Below are 20,737 nucleotides of genomic sequence, written 5' to 3'. Positions count from 1 at the left end.
TTGACAAATTCACGCAATAACTCATCATCCCTTGGGGCTATACGGAAAATATCCGCCTTACGGGCCTACACCTTTTTGGCACCGGCATGAGCTTTTATGAATGCATCCGCGAGCATTTCGAAAGAAGTGATTGAATGATCGGGCAGATGGTCGTACCAAGTCAATTGTCACACCCCGACTTTACTAGGGTGTGATGGGCACCCGACCCCATATTTGGAGCCGAGCGAACCCGCTGACTCTTAGTACATACATACTTTCTTAGGATTCTTAGATTAATCAAAAAATAAAATACATGGTAAAACTTCCAAAATCTTTTTGTCGTTTCTCAAATTAAACACAATCTGTAAGCATAAGGACTCTGTAACATAATGTATAATAAAAGCACATCGGCTAGTGGAACCATTTTCAAAGCCACACTCTAGACCCACGACTCTGTCTGCAAAGTCTCTAAGCGCAATCGAAATCCTAGCATACAAGCTCGACTCGGCTACACTCAGCAGCAAACGGAGCTCGCCAACTACGCCGGAACATCTTCTATGCTAACCTCACATCATCCGGTGTACACGCGGCATGAAACGCGACCCAAGAAGAGGGTCGATGCGAACAATGTCGAGTATGTAAAGCACGAATAGTAACATAGTAAGAAATGTACATATGAACAATAGCGCATGGAAACATAGAACATATCATAGGATAACGTAGTACACCGTGCATAGGAGTGCCACGGGGGCGGATGCCATGCATGCTTAGCTTTCCTTTGAAAACATTTCTTGTTCTTATACATGTGGGAATAAAACGGATCGTGTCATATCATATCATATCATGTCATGTCATGTCATACCATATCATAGCGCCGAACAACGTCGGCTCGCCCACATAGCGCCGAAATACGTCGGCTCGCCTACATATCCCGCGTCCGGGATGATATAACGCCAGCTGACCAGGTGGCAATGAAACATGTGTCCCTTCCCATCCCCCATATATCCCCTCCCCCACCTCCTGTACATATACATATATCATGTAAGCATGCAGGAGAGCCCAAGGAAAATTATGTATCCATCGGAGTGACATAAGGTCGGAAACCTCCGATTACATTATGGAACAATCGGGATCGTCATGTCTCACCTTGAAGGAACAATAATCATAAAGGAGACTACCAAAGAAGAGTGTCATCAAGGAAAACATATAACGTAATCATAAGGTATCATTTTATATGCTTGGAGCCTTTAAAGTAGTCATTATCCATAATAGAGTTGAGGAATCAAGAAATGACTTAGCATTTTCATATTGTCATATTCATGGTGAGAACATATCGTCAACATATACGTCATAGACATTTTCTCATATTTGACGTCATCGTTGTCATTAGGAAATCACATTCATCATTTAAGTCATAAAAGCTTTCAATCTCTTAAAACTTAGTTTTTGGAAAATATGGGCATCTTGGAAAACATTTACAACTTATTAGAAAGAAATTTTCACTTTAGAATTCTAGACTTGATAGAGTTGCCTACAAAAATTTTGGGACATTCCGACCCACTTATGAAAGTTGCATATATTCAAGCTACTTTTCCAATGAAACATAGAAAGTCTAATTCAATTCTATTGAATGAATAGTGGTCAAATTCAAGCTTAGGTTTCTAGAGATAGAGTAATCCCCGAGGCTCGTATCCAAACCTATTATGTCTAGGACATGCCAAAGAAGGAAGAGTAAAGCCTTACATACCTTTTCCGCTTCTTACGCTATTCCAAATTCAAGTTCCAAATCCTCCAAAATCTACAATTTGGTCACATTTACCAAACATTAATTAGAGTCCTTAAGAATCCAAATCTTGAATCAACATTTGTCTACGAGAAATTTCGGCAGCATTTCCGTAAATGCGCCATCCCCGAGATTCTAACTCGGCCAATTTTAATCAACAACAATCCGGGAATTCAACCCGGCCAAACTATCAATAATACCAACAATTATTCAATTCAATTCAATTCAATTCATATGACTTTCAAAACGATTCAATCAACATATTAATCCATCCAACACCTTCCAACTCCAATAAAACCAATAACAATACATTTCCTTTTCTTCCAAATTCATGAACTCCACACTAACAACATCATATTAACAACACCACACTAACAACATTATCTCCCATGCATGCAAGAACATTACATTCAATTTACATAAGCTCTAAAACAAGTCTTCAACTACTACAATTTCATTAAGATCATTAAGCTTTTACTAGCAACATAAAATCCACAACACAACAACCAAAATACTAAGTAAAACTTTGCCACCATTCCTTCACAATACAACAATATACACGGCCATACACACAATATACAACTCACGGTCACACCCCTATATCCATATTCTCCATGAATCTCACTCATTTTTCATACACTACAACATGTACAAACATCCATAACATATAAAAGAAAATGAATTCTTACCTTTTTCCTTCTACCTCCACACTTAGCTAGAATTATAACTTTTGCAAGAATATGTATTCTACTTCCTCCAACAACTCTTCCATGTCATAGAGGACCCTTCAATTGGTAGGAATACTTGAAGAAAAATATTTTTCTCCTTCACTCCCTCTTGGCCTTGTTTGGCCGAATTCCCCTTCTTTTTTTTTTTCTTCTTTTTTTCTTTCTTTCTTTCTTTCTCTCCAAATTCTTGATTCATAAGATGAACTCCTCCTATATATATATATATATTTTTCCAAATCATGTGAGGGGCACATGCCCTCTCTCTACATTTTTCTAGAATTTTCCTTTTCTTTTCTTGAAATCTTCTTTGAATTAGTCAAAGAAGACTAATTGTCTTCTTGGGCAAACTTTAGTCCATATGTTTTCTTCTAATTTATGATTTTCCTCCCATTAAATATGAAATGGCCACATGCTCTCCCTTTCTTTCTTCTCCTAGAGTTTTCTTCTCTTTTTCTTGAATTTTTCTTACAAAATAAAAGATGACTCATTGTCTTACCATGTACACTTTGGTCCATATTTTTCCATCACTTGGCCAATATGCCCTTTTGGAACCTTCATGAACTCCTTTTGTAAAATTCCCGTTTTGCCCCTCGACTTTCCTCAATATTACCATTTTGCCCCTAGCCTTCCACATTATTTTTTTTTACGGCTCATTTTGCGAATTTCTCTTTTTGACCTTAGCCTCTCACAATATTTCCATACTAATAATAATCATAAATGATATTCATGACAACTCGTACATTAAAATGATTTTTGGAAATAACCTTGCCTTTAACTTCGCAATTATCCGAATTATCCAAACGTACGAAATACGGGTTATAGCATCCTCCTTTAGAACATTCGTCCTCGAATGTTCAACCGATCTTATAGGGTGTCATAATACTTCGGGAGGGTCCCTTTTTCAGTCGTTCCTCTATTTATACCCATTCCTTATCTTCACCCTATTCTCCTTATACTCATATTCCCAGGTCTTTACACGAGTCCTCATTCCGCGTTATAAGTTTCCTAATCCACTGCACTAACTCCTTCCTATTTCCTTCATGTATTCACTTGACAGGCCGATATGCTTTAACCTCGGCTCCCGAGCCAATGAGTTCCTTCATTCGGACTTGAAGCCCATAATACATTCTCCCCCCCTTTAAGGGGCTCCTTATATGCCGACAGTCCTTTTTATGAAGTCTTTGTTTATACCTTATTTCTCGTCTCTCTTTCCAACTCTGCACATAACATATCGAAACTTCTTATCCCAAGTTTTTCTTTTATTTTCTGCCTATGTCATCATTTTGTCCCCTTTTCCATACTCTTTCATCCACTATTCGTCCTTTCACTTGCTTAACTCACTTACTCATAATTCCTCTTTAACTGCGCGCGTCCGTGTCGTAGGCCGTACGTTCATATTTCGCAAGTGTTCCGCTACTTTTATTCTTAGCACGTAATCCTTACAATTTTCGCTCTCTCTTCATCCTTATTCATCGGGTCTTTAATTATATTTGTGATGCTATAACCGAGCGGTCTCCATGCACGTTCCCTTCATTTTATTTTATTCCCGCTAAGATCAAATCCTTGATTTCACATGAATTCTTATTCCACTTCAACTTCCACTCGGCAATGTCGACCCATTACCTTTATATACCTTTCAACACCGAAGTCTTATAACATTGTCACTAAACTTAGTCATTTCTTCTCTTACTTCACATTTCTTTGTCACGGTTACTATTCCTTTATCCTCACTTGTCGCAATTAGTTCTCGAATTCCATATATTCTCTCTCCGTCTTCTTTTACCCCACTCTATCCCCTTTTCACATGCTTATTTCGAGTCCCTTCCTAAATAGCCTCGTGTTTTGCCGGTAGTTTTTCTCGGGAGCTTCACTTACTGAGGTTTCTTACCTTTCTCTTTCTATATATATATAATTACTAGCAACTAGCCCACAAAATACGTCCAAACGCTGTTCAAGCCTATCCTAATTTCCAGGGCTGTGATGCACTTCCTATGGGCATCTTGGAAAACATTTACAACTTATTAGAAAGAAATTTTCACTTTAGAATTCTAGACTTGATAGAGTTGCCTACAAAAATTTTGGGACATTCCGACCCACTTATGAAAGTTGCATATATTCAAGCTACTTTTCCAATGAAACATAGAAAGTCTAATTCAATTCTATTGAATGAATAGTGGTCAAATTCAAACTTAGGTTTCTAGAGATTGAGTAGTCCCGAGGCTCGTATCCAAACCTATTATGTCTAGGACATGCCAAAGAAGGAAGAGTAAAGCCTTACATACCTTTTAAAACCTTTCTTACGCTATTCCAAATTCAAGTTCCAAATCCTCCAAAATCTACAATTTGGTCACATTTACCAAACATTAATTAGAGTCCTTAAGAATCCAAATCTTGAATCAACATTTGTCTACGAAATTTCAACATTTCCCCCGTAAATGCGCCATCCCCGAGATTCTAACTCGGCCAATTTTAATCAACAACAATCCGGAATTCAACCCGGCCAAACAATCAATAATACCAACAATTATTCAATTCAATTCAATTCAATTCACATGACTTTCAAAAACGATTCAATCAACATATTAATCCATCCAACACCTTCCAACTCCAATAAAACCAATAACAATACATTTCCTTTTCTTCCAAATTCATGAACTCCACACTAACAACATCATATTAACAACACCACACTAACAACATTATCTCCATGCATGCAAGAACATTACATTCAATTTACATAAGCTTCTAAAACAAGTCTCCAACTACTACAATTTCATTAAGATCATTAAGCTTTTACTAGCAACATAAAATCCACAACACAACAACCAAAATACTAAGTAAAACTTTGCCACCATTCCTTCACAATACAACAATATACACGGCCATACACACAATATACAACTCACGGTCACACCCCTATATCCATATTCTCCATGAATCTCACTCATTTTTCATACACTACAACATGTACAAACATCCATAACATATAAAAGAAAATGAATTCTTACCTTTTTCCTTCTACCTCCACACTTAGCTAGAATTATAACTTTTGCAAGAATATGTGTTCAACGTGCTCCAACAACTCTTCCATGTCATAGAGGACCCTTCAATTGGTAGGAATACTTGAAGAAAAATATTTTTCTCCTTCACTCCCTCTTGGCCTTGTTTGGCCGAATTCCCCCCTTTTTTTTTTTTTTTTCCTTTCTTTCTTTCTTTCTCTCCAAATTCTTGATTCAAAAGATGAACTCCTCTTATATATATATTCTTCCAAATCATGTGAGGGGCACATGCCCTCTCTCTACATTTTTCTAGAATTTTCCTTTTCTTTTCTTGAAATCTTCTTTGAATTAGTCAAAGAAGACTAATTGTCTTCTTGGGCAAACTTTAGTCCATATGTTTTCTTCTAATTTATGATTTTCCTCTCATTAAATATGAAATGGCCACATGCCTCCCTTTCTTTCTTCTCCTAGAGTTTTCTTCTCTTTTTCTTGAATTTTTCTTACAAAATAAAAGATGACTCATTGTCTTACCATGTACACTTTGGTCCATATTTTTCCATCACTTGGCCAATATGCCCTTTTGGAACCTTCATGAACTCCTTTTGTGAAATTCCCGTTTTGCCCCTCAACTTTCCTCAATATTACCATTTTGCCCCTAGCCTTCCACATTATTTTTTTTACGGCGCATTTTGCGAATTTCTCTTTTTGCCCTTAGCCTCTCACAATATTTCCATACTAATAATAATCATAAATGATATTCATGACAACTCGTACATTAAAATGATTTTTGGAAATAACCTTGCCTTTAACTTCTCGCAATTATCCCGAATTATCCAAACGTACGAAATACGGGTTATAACATCAATGCTCCCTTCGACAAAGTTTCCCCAAACATTTTCAACAACACGGATTCAATTTCATCCTCTTCAACATCATTGCCTTTAATGGCACAGGTGTATGAAGTCACGTGTTCCTGAGGGTCCGTTGTGCCGTCATATTTCTGGATATTCGGCATTTTGAACCTCTTCGGCATCAATTTCGGAGCCGCACTCGGAGGAAAAGGCCTCTGAATGTACCTCTTCGAATCAGGTCCTGTCAGAATAGGCGGAGCCCTCGGGATCTGGTCCACCCGAGAGTTATATGTTTCCACCCTCTTCTCAGTCGAGTCTACCCACTTCGCCAATGTTTCGAGCATTCTCAGAACTTCGGTGGATGAACCGGCCCGACCCATTACTCTCGACCATCCGTGTTTCGTCCCTTCTGGGTTCGGCAACACCTTTCGTCCTCTCTGGGGCCGTTTCATAATTTTTGCTTTGCAGCTGGGCTATTGTGACTCCTTGTTCGGCGATAGTTGCCCTCTGTTCCTGCAACATTTCAAAAATTAAATGTAAGTTAATATTATCCGGGTATCCGGCACTTTCCGGCCTTGTGCCCGGGACAAAGTAATTGAATTGTGAGAATTTAAGGGATCGGTGGCCGGCGGGGCGGCATTCTCCTGGTTCACGGTGTTCTGTCGGTTGAGGCCCTCCCTCGAATCAACGGAGTTTGGGTCAATGGGTTCTGCTGGTAAGCCCCGTAGCCCACTGTTCTCATTTTCGGCCACAATCTCGTTGTTATTGACGTGACCGCATTGTCCTTGCTTGCCATTTGGTCCGTTTTCACAGAGATGAACAAAATATTTTTTCAATCTTAATGGGTAAGAGATAGAAACCAAGATCAAAGACCACTATTATTCTAGCCCCACGGTGGGCGCCAAACTGTTTACCCCGAATTTAGGTAATCATTTGAATTTATAAGCGAGACATAGGATATGTGGATGAACTTTAATTTATTTTGGGTTTATAGGAAATAATTATAGATTTGCGTGTTATAGCATGTGTATGCGAACATATGAGTTAGTGATTCGAATCAAGACACAAATGTTTATGATTAAGCCAACTAAATTGGAAGAATAAGCATATAATGCCACTGATCCGGACCAAAGGAGAGAGAGCTTCAGTATATAATTTCTATTACAATGTTCTTGATCTTGAAAAAGCTAACCCTTAAAAGTAGAGAAATGCCTCCTATTTATATTTTTGCCTTATGGGCCTTGCATACAACATAAAGCCCCTTTACAATAAAGAAAACCCTAAAAGGATAAGGTTGAGCCGTACAGTCTGACACCCGTACGATTGGCAGTACAATGTGGCAGAACGGTCTTGACGCGTGGCAATTTTGTAACTGATCACCCGGACTAACGGCCATGATCAACTCGGCCATGGAGAAACCGGACTAACGGCCACGATCAACTCGGCCATGGAGAAACCGGACCAAACGATTTCCTCCGCTTTCTTCTGATCAACCACTTCTAGTGCAATACCTCCGGTCCGAAAGAAAGTCTTCATGCTCGTGCTTGTTTCTTTCTTCCCTCGATTCCCGGTCTCACCGGTCCAGCATAAATCAGATTTTTACCGTATACAACAAGCAAGGAGGTTGCAGATGTGACTAAAAAGGAACAAGTGCGTGTCAGAATAATTCGACGCTTTCTTTTCTTTTTCTGTTGTCCTGTTCAAATGTGTTACTTGATACAGTTAGTTATTTTTAGTATGGTTGCAGGAGTTAGAGTCTTACAGAGCTGAATTGGAGATAAAGGAGATGGAATTGAATTTTCTGGCTGAGAAGCTGAACACTAGAGAAAGGTTGAGTTGGACTCCTTATATTATCCTGCTGGCAATGTTACTAATTGCAACTCTGTTCCCACTACCCCTACCTAAGTACTAAAGTTGCTTGTCGAATATAATATTTCTCTATGCTTGTTGTGACTTCTAAGCTTAGAGAGTTATGGGTGCCAAAGTACATGCTTAAATGCAATCTACATTATAGCAGCCAAAACTTAAAGAGGAATTTTGAGTATTTTGTTTGGTTTGGAACTTGTAAGCCATTTCTAAGAAGCTCTTAGCTTGAAGATTGGGGGGTGGGGGGGAGGTAACAGGACAAGGTTAAATTGAAAATAGTTTCTTTTTGTAAGGACTGAATTTTTCTAGGACAACCTCTAACTATAGGTGAGTGAATAGTCCAGTCCAATCTGACAGCATCACAATCTGTAAGAAGTACTTCAAAAAACTTGTACACAATGTAGGTTTACATATTGGAAGCTTGTTGCTTTTGAGAAATCAAGGAACAATGCGTGAGAAAGATGTGGAGATGTAAACGTCATATAGTATACAGTTCCAGCTCGTATGTGGAGATATGTGGAGATGTAATCTGTTAAGGAGTTACTTTGCTGCTGTTCATAAAATAATCTACGGAAGGATGTAAACGTCATGTAGTATACAGTTCCAGCTCGTATTTTGTTGGTTTTCTGGGAGGAAAGAAAGTGAAGATATTTTGAAGGGATAGCTCAACTTATACATACTTTAAAGTATAAAGCTCACAGCAGTTACCTCTTTGGTAAACCGAAGAATGTATTGGTAGATATTCTTATAATTCTAAGGTCTCCAAGCTTAGCGTGCTATTGTACATAACTTTTGTATACCTCACTCTCTGGGTACTCTTCATTGTAGTAATAAAAAGTATTCACTTAGGATTCACTTAGGTGTCACGACCCAAACTAGGGGGTTGCGACCGGCATCTGGTAGAGCTTCCCTGCTCAACGAATCCTTAGCCTGTATTTGTCACATCTGATGTGTCCTTCGTGGACCATCACATTAACAGCATTCCCATGTTCTAACAATACTATAAGTTTGACGAGGGAATAAGTAAAGAAACTATCCGATCGATTTGCTATTTTTCTTCATCAAAAAAGTAAGTAAACTATCCCAAACTGCTAACATCGTACTATCAAACCTCTCTATAACACCACCTCTCTATAACAGTTAAGTTTTTCCAGAACCGTATTTCTTATGTAATATTTTACTTTGCTTTTTACCTATAACAGCAACAATCATCTTTATAACAGTACGCTCTTTGTAAAATTATCCCCCTTCCCCCCATAACAGCTATCATTTTTTTTTTTTTTTGGGTAATATAATAAATAACCATCTTTATAAAAGTAGAATATCTATGATTATCAACAAGAAGTGTAAAGATTTTGACCAAATTTTTTTGCACTTTGATACACTATTTATGATAAAGAATATTAGTATATGAGTATATATTTTCATATTAAAAGATTTTTCTTCGTTACACAAAGTGTGATTAAGCTTAGGATTTGGCAATGAAAAATGAAAAATTAGATTTTATGGATTTTTTTTTACCTATAATAGGGATATATTATTTAAATGCCAATGTCGTTATAGGTGTATAACATCCATTCGCTATAGCAACCAAAACATTTCGGACCCAACGATGCTCAGGCAATAAATGAACATATATCTAGACAGGTTTGGAGCCTCTAAAATATTCAAGTACATAATGAAATATTGAGGTCGTGACCCGGATAAGAAATAAGTAAATGAAAGGAAACAACATAAATGCCTCCACGGAAATGCAAGTGGCGCTCACTACTGGAATCTGGTAGAGATGCTCAATTTACGTCGATTTGGGGACCCTTGTATACATCAGGTGAAGTGGGAGGACATGTATACATGAGGGGTACGTGTGTGTGTGTGTGAGGGTTGGGGGTTGGGGGGGGGGGGGGTTGTTACATAGGTACTCAATAAGTCTCTTCAGCCTCCCTTTAAAAGGTGGGACAAGTATTTTAGAAGACATGCATCATAGTTTAAACACAATCTCTTCTAATTACTTCATAATTGAATGAAAAGATTGCTCCCTATGTGGCCATTAAAATCACCTCCCACAAATATCTTTTCGGTGTGCGGGATACCTCTCACAACATCGTCCAGCTCCTCCCAGAAGCGCTTCTTGACCTCCTCGTCCAAACCCACTTGCAGTGCGTAAGCACTAACTATGTGAAAAGTCATCCCTCCAATCACTAGCTTAATAGCCATCATCCTATCGTTCACCCTCTTAACCTCCACAACATGCTCCCTGAGTTCCGTATCCACTAAAATGCCTACTCCCTTCCTATCTCTCGAGCCTCCTGCGTACCACAACTTAAATCTGTCTACATCCTTCGCCTTGGTTCCTACCCAGCTGGTTTCCTGAACACACGCTACGTTGATATTCCTATTCTTAATAATCTTCACTAACTCTATCGACTTTCCCGTCAATGTCCCTATGTTCCAAGACCCAACTCTCAACCTAGAAGCTCCGTTGATACCTATTAGCAGAAAAAGAAACTGAGTTGAGAAACATATATTAATGAGACTTTAGTTTAATGCAAGAGATACAATTATAAATTGCACCTTAGCGTCCATTATGCATTTTGGATGCTAATAAAACCTTATAGTTAGTTTCTCCTTAGATTTACTACGCATCCACTGTTTTTTTTTTTTTTTTTTTTTTTGGTGACTACACCTCCACTATTTAGCCTATTAATTTAATTTCTTTTATTAATTTGTTTGATAAAATTCTTTTGATATTCATTTTCTGAATTTAAAATGAACACTTAGTATTTGTTCAAACAATGTAGGATGCTGTGGTTTCTGGTGGCTAACCTATTTTGCTTGCTGGCTAACCTGGCTAAGCTTTTCTGTAATTGTTTGCTATGTTTGTCCATTAATGTGACATGCCAATTTTCCTATTTGTTGTTGTTAGGATTTAAAATCCCAAATCCGACTTTTGTAAGCAGATTCCCGGGAAAGATTGGAGGGTCACGAACTGGACCACTTAAATACCAATCTCCTTAGACGAACCTACTTACGCGTGATGTAAGCGAAGAATAAATAACACACACGCGATTTATAGTGGTTCACCCTCAATGTGAGAGCTACGTCCACGTTGCCGCTTTGCGGATCTTATTAAAGAAGAAATATTACAAGTGTTTACAACACTCAACCTCACAACCCCAATCCCAATGACACTCAAGAATTTTACCACACAAAATTCTCTCAAAGACCTTCTCTTACTTAGGCCTTTCACTAAGAGTATTTCTCTTAGATTTTCTCTCTTTGGGATGTGTTGTCTTCTTCAATTTGGTGTGTTTAGCAAATGAGAAAGCTTCCTATTTATAGGTGTGAGATGAACCTATTGATGTCATTGGTGACTCAAGCAAGCACTTGACAATTTGCCAAATACAAGGAAGATGTTTTCTTCCTTAAAACAAGGGAAGTGTTTTCTTCCTCAAAACATGGGAAGTGTTTTCTTCCCTAAAATAAGGGATGGACCCAACAAATCTCCCACTTGAAGACTAATTTTAATTTGTCTTCACACTTTGATCGATGCAGACTCTTTCCTAGTTTCATACTTCGTGTAGTAGCCAACCGAAGCCGAACACGGCTTCGGTTGTCAACATCACCACCGTTGTCGGCATTAACATAACCTTGCAATCGTTTCGATTTTCGGAAATACGTAGCCGAACTCGAGCTACCTTTCGTATATCGAATATCCACTTCCATGACCTCCCGGTGTTGCTTTTCCGGATTGCTCATAAATCGGCCGACAACTCCCACCGCATGTGCAATGTCCGGTATCTTGTCCATCTCTTCTTCTCTCATCCTCGGTTGTCGACGACCGATCCTTTGACACAGAAAGTCTCCGACAAGAGAGTCTTGGGCGGCTTGGCATCATGCATGTTGAACTTTTTGATAACTTTCCTCACATATTCTTCTTGTGAGCGTTTGATGCCCTCTTTTCGTTGAAATCCCTTTGCAACCAAATGGCCTTGCTTTATAATGCCTTCTTCCATTGGGTTCTTCCTTTATCCGATAAACCCATTTGTTTTGCAATGCCCTCTTATCCTTTAGCAATTCGGCTAATTCCCATGTATGATTTGCCGATGGAGTCCATCTCATCTTTCATTGCCGGCTCCCACTTAGTCGATTCATCGACTTGCATTTTCTTCATAACATTCCGGCTCACCCCTATCGGTGAGTAGAATGTAGTTGAGGATGGAGAGTACGTGAATCGGCTTCCGATCCTGGATGATCTACGCAGCTTCGTGATTGGCGTCGTTGATTTGTTTCGAATCGAGCACTTTCATCGATGCACCTTCTCGGATTATTTGTTCCTCTCGCCTCTATTTGTACACCGGCGCGGCTCGGTGTGTCGGAAAGTCCCTCAAATCGACTATTTCCGATTCCTTGTCCCGACATTCTGAATTTTTTGCAACTTGTCTTTGTACGGTACCTCTTCATTGAAGACAACATTCCTTCGGATGATCTTCCGATTTTGTTCATCCCAAAATCGATAACCAAGCTCGGTGTCACCATAGCCAATAAAGTAACACTTCTTTGATTTTGGATCAAGCTTGCTTCTAGCCGTATCATCATTATGAACATATGATAAGCAGCCGAACACTTTCAGAAATGAAAGATTTACCTTCTTGCCACTGGACTTCTTCTGGAATTCCGAAATCCAAGGGAACCGACGGTCCTCGGTTAATTAAGAAGGCCGCGGTATTGACTGCATCTGCCCAGAATGTCTTGGCGAGTCCAGAGTGTATTCTCATACTCCGAGCACGCTCGTTCAACGTTCGGTTCATTCTTTCGGCTACTCCATTTTGTTGCGGCGTTCCAGGAATAGTCTTCATCATCTTGATTCCATTATCGGCACAATACCGTTTGAAATCACCATCAATGTATTCTCCGCCGTTGTCGGACCTCAAACACTTCAACTTGAGGTTTGTTTCATTCTCGACCATGGCTTTCCATCTTTTGAATACACTAAACACATCGGATTTATTTTTCATAAAATAAACCCACACCTTCCGGTTGAATCATCAATGAAGGTCACGTAGTAGTGTGATCCTCCAGAGAGAGGGAATGTGGTAGGTCCCCACACGTCCGTGTGCACCAATTCCAGCTTTTCGACCTTCAACTCCCCGCTCGCATTTGAGAAGCTTACTCGCTTTTGTTTTCCGAGAATGCGGCTCTCACACGTATGAAGGTCCACCGTCTTCGCTCCGGAATTAAGCCATTTGTCACCACAGCCTTCATCCCCTTCCTCGCTCGATATGTCCCACCGACAATGCCACAAATCGTCTTCTTTGTGTTGTCAACCACAAGACAAGTATCACGACGCCTAGTCGTCATGTAGAGAGTGCCAATCTTCTTTCCTCGGCCAACTACCATAGCACCTTTCGCCACCTTCCAAGACCCATTACCAAAATTGAGATCATATCCCTCATCATCAAGCCGACCTACCGAGATCGGGTTTCGCATCGCCTTTGGAACATGTCTAACTTTTGTAATCTTCCACGAGGATCCATTTGACATCTTCAAATTAATGTCTCCCGTGCCAACAACGTCTAGCGGCTCTCCATCGGCTAAATAAACTTTGCCGAGATTCCCACCACGTAGTTTGTCATTATATCATGATGTGGGGTGGTATGAAAGGACGCTCCGAGTCAAGCACCCAAGAGTCTATCGGGCCGTCAACCGATAGCAACAACGCATCGCCAATGTCTTCCGTAGCGAGCGTTGATTCCGCCCTGTTGTCCTCCTTCTTTGGCGCCCTGCAGTTTTTCTTGAAGTGACCTGGTTTTCCACAGTTCCAACACTCATGTGTTCGTCCTGGTCTGGATTGACCCCTGCCATTCCTTGACTTCGATCTGCCCCTATTTCGGTTGTAGTTTCTGTCAAAATTTCTGCTTCTGTTTTCAACATTAAAACGAACTCGTCGATGCCTCTCCGGAATCGTCCTGCGCACCTCCTCGGCAAGGATACGATCCCTAACATCGTTGAACTTTAGTTTGTTCTTTGCTGAAGAATTACTAACGCCGCTCTCATTGGCTCCCGGCTATTTGGTAGGGATGCCAACAAAATTAGAGCTTGCACTTCATCATCAAAATCAATTTTTACCGATGACAATTGATTTACAATGGTATTGAATTCATTTACGTGTGCAAAGAACATGAGCATTTTCCATCATCTTTAGATGAAATAGTTTCTTCATGAGAAATACCTTATTATTTGCCGAAGGTTTCTCATACATATCGACAATACCTTCATCATATCTCGCGGTGGTCTTTTCCTTTGCCACGTTGTGAGCAACGTTCTTTGACGAACACACCGAATGACTCCCGAACTTGTCCGTCGAGGAGATCCCAATGCTTGCTTCATCTCCTCCGGTTTTGGACTCGAGAGGTTCATGAAGTTTTACGCCATATAAATAATCTTCAATTTGCATTCTCCGAATGCAAAATACGTACCATCGAATTTACCGATGCCGTGCGTCGTACCATCTTCGCCTCCCATCGTTTCTAAATCACAACACAACCCGTTGCTCGATACCGATTGTTAGGATTTAAAATCCCAAATCCGACTTTTGTAAGCGATTCCCGGGAAAGATTGGAGGGTCACGAAACCGGACCACTTAAATACCAATCTCCTTAGACAAGTAACCTACTTACGCCGTGATGTAAGCGAAGAATAAATAACACACACGCATTTATAGTGGTTCACCCTCAATGTGAGAGCTACGTCCACGTTGCTCGAGATCTTATTAAAGAAGAAATATTACAAGTGTTTACAACACTCAACCTCACAACCCCAATCCCAATGACACTCAAGAATTTTACCACACAAAATTCTCTCAAAGACCTTCTCTTACTTAGGCCTTTCACTAAGAGTATTTCTCTTAGATTTTTCTCTCTTTGGGATGTGTTGTCTTCTTCAATTTGGTGTGTTTAGCAAATGAGAAAGCTTCCTATTTATAGGTGTGAGATGAACCTATTGATGTCATTGGTGACTCAAGCAAGCACTTGACAATTTGCCAAATACAAGGAAGATGTTTTCTTCCTTAAAACAAGGGAAGTGTTTTCTTCCTCAAAACATGGGAAGTGTTTTCTTCCCTAAAATAAGGGATGGACCCAACAGTTGTTATTCCGAGGCTGTAGACGTTATTCTTTTGCTGAAGCTTCATAGTGATGCCGAAATATGGAGGATGAAACAGTTGATGCATTTACCTTGCTGTTAAAAGATTTACACATGTCAATGTAAAATATCATTGTTAGTTCACTGGTCCAGGAGTTTAATGTGCAATATTTTAGTTCTAGGACTTGAGCTGATGCTAAATATTGTTTTCAGGAGAGATTCAGAAGCTTCTTGATGAACTTAGAGCTGATTTTGATGCTGAACAACAGGAACATAAGTTGGATTTGAATAAAAGGAGAAATTTGTTTGACAGAGCTGAGAGAGAAGTTTGATGGTTTGACACAAAGGGAAATGGATCTCAACCATTCAGAGGGAAAACTCATAGAAAGGGAGCAACCACTGGAAACTGAGTTAGAAAGGTTTAAAGAGAGAGAAAAGGACATTGAGAGGAAGTTGAAAGCAGTAAAAGCTAAGAGAGAGAAAAGTTTCTCAAAGCCGAGGAGAAAACGCTGGAGTTGGTGAGAAAGGGAACAGTTTCTGATAAACAAAGTGAGCTAAATCTCAAAGATGAGCTGTATAAGGTAAGAGTTGAATTTAGTCAGAAGGAACTCGATGTTTCTGAAGCAACTGAAAAAATTAAAGTTAGTGAAGTAGAAAGGGCTGAGCTTCTCCGGTTGCAAATAGAGTTGAAAAGGGAGATTCATAGGTACAAACATCAGCAAGAGTTGATTTTGAAGGAGGGTGAAGATCTGAAAGAAGACAAAATGGTGTTCGAAAAACAGTGGGAAGCACTGGATGAGAAGAGAACTGTTGTAACTATAGAGTTGCAAGAACTCCAAGAAGAAAAAAGAGGCTTGATGACTTGCGACATACCCAAGACGAACAATTGAGGAAAAATAAGCTTTCCACTGAGGATTATGTCAGGCGAGAGTGTGAAGCTCTTAAGTTGGAGAAAGAATCATTTTCTGCAACAATGAAGTACGAACAATTATTGTTAACTGAGAAAGCTGAAAATGAACATAACATATTGCTTTGTGATTTTGAGGCTCAGAGAAGAGATCTTGAGACTGATCTGCAGAATAAACAGGAAGAAATGCACAAAAGTTTTGAATGGAAGGAAAAATCACTTCATGACCAGAGAGAGAAAGCACTTGATGAAATTAGTTCTTTGAAAGAAGTTACTCAGAAGGAAATGGACGACATAAGAGCTGAAAGGTTTAGGTTAGAGAAAGAAAAACAAGACATGGAATTGAATAAGAAGCAGTTGGAAAATCACCAATATGAACTGCACAAGGACATAGATGCTCTAGGTGTTCTTAACAAGAAGCTCCAGGAGCAGCGCCTACAGTTTGTGAAGGAGAGACGCCATTTTCTTGCATCTGTTGAAAAGATCAAGGACTGTGAAGATTGCGGGGGAATTGCTAGAGAGTATGCCTCTTCTAACTTTCCATTGGGCGAAATAGGTGATAATGAAGAGTCTCTTCTTTCTCTGCCGGGAGACGAACTTACGGAAAAAGTTGCTTCTTTCGGAGAAAATTTTGAGAGATCTCCTGCTGAGATTGAACGAAAATATTCTGATTCTGGGATTTCTTGGTTCCGCAAATGCACTGCAAAGATTCTTAGCTTGTCCCCAAATAGAAAAGCTCTGGTCATGGATTCATCTTGGCAACCTTCCGAGCCTTGTAAGATATTTGGTACAGAAATAAGAGACCAAAATATAGCTGAAGGTCCAAGTGTGAAGCATCTACCACCTGACAACAGTATCGGAGGTATGAGGCGTACAACTGTTGATTATCAAAGTGACATGGATAGTAGAATACAAGAGGTTCGAGAGGAATCCGAGCAATCTGAGCCTAGAAAAAGATCTGGAAAGGGAATTCGTCGAACACGTTCTGTGAAGGCAGTGATTGAAGAAGCTGCGGTTTTCCTTGGAAAGAATGCTGAACTATTGCCAAATGACGGACGTCCTAAAGATATTAGTCAGACTGTCAAAGTAGGGGTGATTTTAGAGTTGCTGGAACAGCAGCCATTACCATCCCAAAGAAGATGACTAGCGGACAAATTTCTCGAACAACAGTGACTGATATTGATGCTAATGATAGTGAGGGTCATTCTGAAAGTGTCACGACGGTGGGACGGAGGAAGAGGTGTCAACCATCCACTTCAACTGTGCAAAATCCTGGGAAGAGGCATTATAATCTCAGACGACACAAGATGTAAGTAGCAGTTTTCTGAATGTGCATAAAGTAATTAAGGTGGGAGTTTCTCCCACTGCTGTACATATAAGAAATCTGGAGGAATTTGGCTGTGCATGCTTAATTGAGAAGCTTGTGTTTAGTCTAATGCTTAATTATGTTTATTCCCCCTTTGATTTGCTTATCTGCCATGAGCCCATGCGTAATTGTTAGGTTACACAAGTTGTTTGACTTGTCACATTATTTGCTTGAGCCAGAAAGTTTGGCATATTAAACCTATGAAAACCTTTGAATGAGAAGCAACAACCTTTCTGCATTAAAAGCAAAACAACCTTTTAAACCAACGAGAGCATTTTATGCAACAACCATTGTTTGGAAACTATACTTACTGTTGATTTCGTTAGAACTGCAGTTTGTTAAAATACCTCGTTAACATTAAGTCAAGACACTTTACATTATAGGACTTAACCAAATAATTATAGTAATAGTCTGTACAACATTTCAGAGCGTATAAAATCATCAAACATTTTACATAGACACTATTGTCCCTTATCAATAAATGTATCATATGTATATAGTGGGGTGCAGGTAGGGATCCCGAAAGAAAATAGAAATAGAGGAAGAATAAAGAGAGAAAGAAAGGATCTAGCTGTCTAGGAACCACATTAATATATAGGCCACAATTAGTATATATTATTTTTCCTCTTAATTACGTTTGGTATTAGTTGTGATTAAGAAAAAACGAGCTAATTTGAAACTTTAACAACTTATAGATTATTTTTTTAGCTCAACTTGGACATGATGTTAAAATTATTATGTTTAATGATCAGCGTAGAGACGAAGATAGCCGATCAATCTGCAGGTGGTGAGAAGAGTAAAGATGCGGAAATACATTATAAGGATCGTCCTTTTCAAGCAGTAGGGAAAGATGAAGTTGCTTCCTTTCAAGCAGTGAAAATAGGGAATGAGAATGGCAGCCAAACTTCCTTGGTGCATGTTACATCGTATAGGAGCACTAAAAATCAAAATTTACCTGTAGATAGGGTTGTCAGGGTAAAGTATTCGCTCTAAGGCGTCATGCTGTTTGTTATTTATTTGTTTTTTCCAGGATGCCCCAATGTTTTTCTCTTTCTTGCTATTGATACTGTTTAAGACACTGCAGGATGGCATAAATGTAAATGGTGATGCAGCAAAGTTTGTGGAGAAGAGGGATCTAACAAAAAAGTTAAAGTATACTCTTGAGTACTGCGGTGAAGATGAACTTAAAGAGAACACTCTCGAGGATGATGAGAATAATAGCGATGAGGATGAGGATGACATGAGTAAACTCGAATCTGAGCGCCGAGGTAGAGGGTCCATTAGTAGAAAGGTGTGGCAGTTTTTTACATCATGATGGTTGTCTCTTGAGTTTGCTCACATCTCACTCTTTCAATTTCTGATGTAATGTACAAGAAATTCAAAATTAGTGAACTTGATAAGTTAGTAGTGTTAGGTAGCCCATAAGTATGTAGATGGATTAGCTGTTATTGCCAACCTATTAGATTGTGCTTGATGCTTCTAAAAAACTGTTGTGAATTAAAGGGTCTATTCGTAATTCCTTTTTCCCCTTGAAACAGCCTAAATTGCAAGTTTATGCTTCATGTATTGAAGCATGATTGCTTGTGTAGAATATTGTGCTGATTTTGTTTCCTTTATTAGTGCATAATTAGTTGTATATTAGTGGTTATTTGACTATATATTAGCTTGTTATTTACAGCAATATACTCCTATAATTCAGGAGTTAATCTTGGTCTATCCATTGTATACAAAGTACTTTGCACATAATGAATAAGATGCAAGGCAGTAATACTCTTCCTTCTCTTGAACCTTTATGGTATCAGGGCTTTTGTAAACTCCAATGAGTCTGCTCATCTCTTTCAATTCTTCCTTACCGTTTCTATGGCACCAATGGTGAACCCAAGTGATTCTAACATTCCTTCTGATAACATCAACCATCTGGTCCAATTTAGCCCAAGTTCCCAACTTCCCCTAAAGCTTAATGGTCCAATGAATTTTGTCATTTGGAAAGGGCAGGTCGAGTCTCTCATGTTGGGTCATGATCTCTACTGCTATCTAGACGGATCCATGACAGCACCATCAAAAACTGTTACCGTCAACAACTCAGCAGTACCCAATCCCAAGTATAAGATTTGTGCTACACCTCGTAGTTTTATACGTTAAGATTCGTCGTATGTTAGTTGCCCTAATCTTGGATACCGGGGCTGTCTCCGAGGTTATACGAGGATGAACATGCCTATCTTATGTTTATAAGGGTTTAAGTTCATGTTTGGTAAGTCATGGAAGGATTAGAGAATAAGTGAATCGAAGCAGAAAGGTTTTGTCAAAAGTTGATTCTAGAAATGTTAAATACGAACCGTATTTACAAGATATGGTCTGTATTTTATGATATGGACCATATTTAAGGATGAAAAAATTGAGCAGAGAAGTCATATTTCGGGGTTGAGAAATACGGACCATTATACGGTCCGTATAAAATTATACGGCCAGTATATTGGCCGTATAATTTTACACGGCCAATATACACGGACCGTATCTCTATGGCGGTGATTTTGCTGATTTTATATATTACGACCTCTTCTCAAGATTAAGTCATTTTAGCTGAACCCCAAGTTCACATAAGATCTAGAAACCTCTCTTATTATATTCAATCACTCCCCCAAGCAAAAATCAAAGATCAAAGTGAAAATCAAGAGCCTAGGGTTTTCAAGTATTGTTGAAGCTTGTTTCTTCTTCTTGTAGAAGCTTTGGAGGATACTTCAAGGTGAAGTAATCTTGGAATTGAAGTGTTCTTGAGTTATTAAGGTAAGATTTCATCTTATTTCCATGTTTATGAGTTTATGTGATAGTTATGCTAGGGTTCGAGAGAAAGAAATTGGAGGAAAGGTTCAAACATGAACTTGATGTTATTTTGAGGTATAATCTAACTTGAACATGATTGTTAGTGTGGTTTGAGCAAAAATCTTGTTATGGGGATAATAGTTAATGTTGAGAATGTTTTGCGGTTGTTATACTTGGTGTATTTGGAAGAAGAAAGTGTATAAGTGTTGTATACAAGCGTATATCGGGCTGCTCAATTATATATCTTTAAATGTTGTGGATATGAGTTTAAAGAAGATCATATGAGGTTGTTATGCTG

The 20,737-nt window shown here is 39.1% G+C and overlaps 1 protein-coding gene across 7 annotated transcripts in view; it reads left to right on the top strand.

Annotated features, from left to right (window-relative positions):
• The window catches only part of LOC132037649 (protein CROWDED NUCLEI 1-like), a 21,473-nt gene extending 2,218 nt beyond the window's left edge, over nucleotides 1-19,255 (top strand). The window contains exons 2-6 of one of the 7 annotated variants that reach the window (XR_009409948.1): nucleotides 7,957-7,990; nucleotides 8,088-8,175; nucleotides 15,563-17,562; nucleotides 18,372-18,594; nucleotides 18,704-19,255. Coding sequence is in view for 1 of the 7 variants with exons in the window: in XM_059428190.1 (XP_059284173.1) it covers nucleotides 16,320-17,396 (1,077 nt within the window). In the remaining 6 variants the exon portion in view is untranslated. Of the gene's footprint in view, nucleotides 1-7,956; nucleotides 7,991-8,076; nucleotides 8,176-15,562; nucleotides 17,706-18,371 lie in introns of those variants that run through there. The other 6 variants (XR_009409947.1, XR_009409943.1, XR_009409946.1 and 3 more) reach the window with 6 other exon arrangements.
• Nucleotides 19,256-20,737: the final 1,482 nt, after the last annotated feature.

The sequence above is a fragment of the Lycium ferocissimum genome, chromosome 11, assembly GCF_029784015.1.
Source record: "Lycium ferocissimum isolate CSIRO_LF1 chromosome 11, AGI_CSIRO_Lferr_CH_V1, whole genome shotgun sequence".
NCBI lineage: Eukaryota > Viridiplantae > Streptophyta > Magnoliopsida > Solanales > Solanaceae > Lycium > Lycium ferocissimum.
Note: the sequence above shows the minus strand (reverse complement) of the source record. Positions and strands in the feature narration are given on the sequence as shown.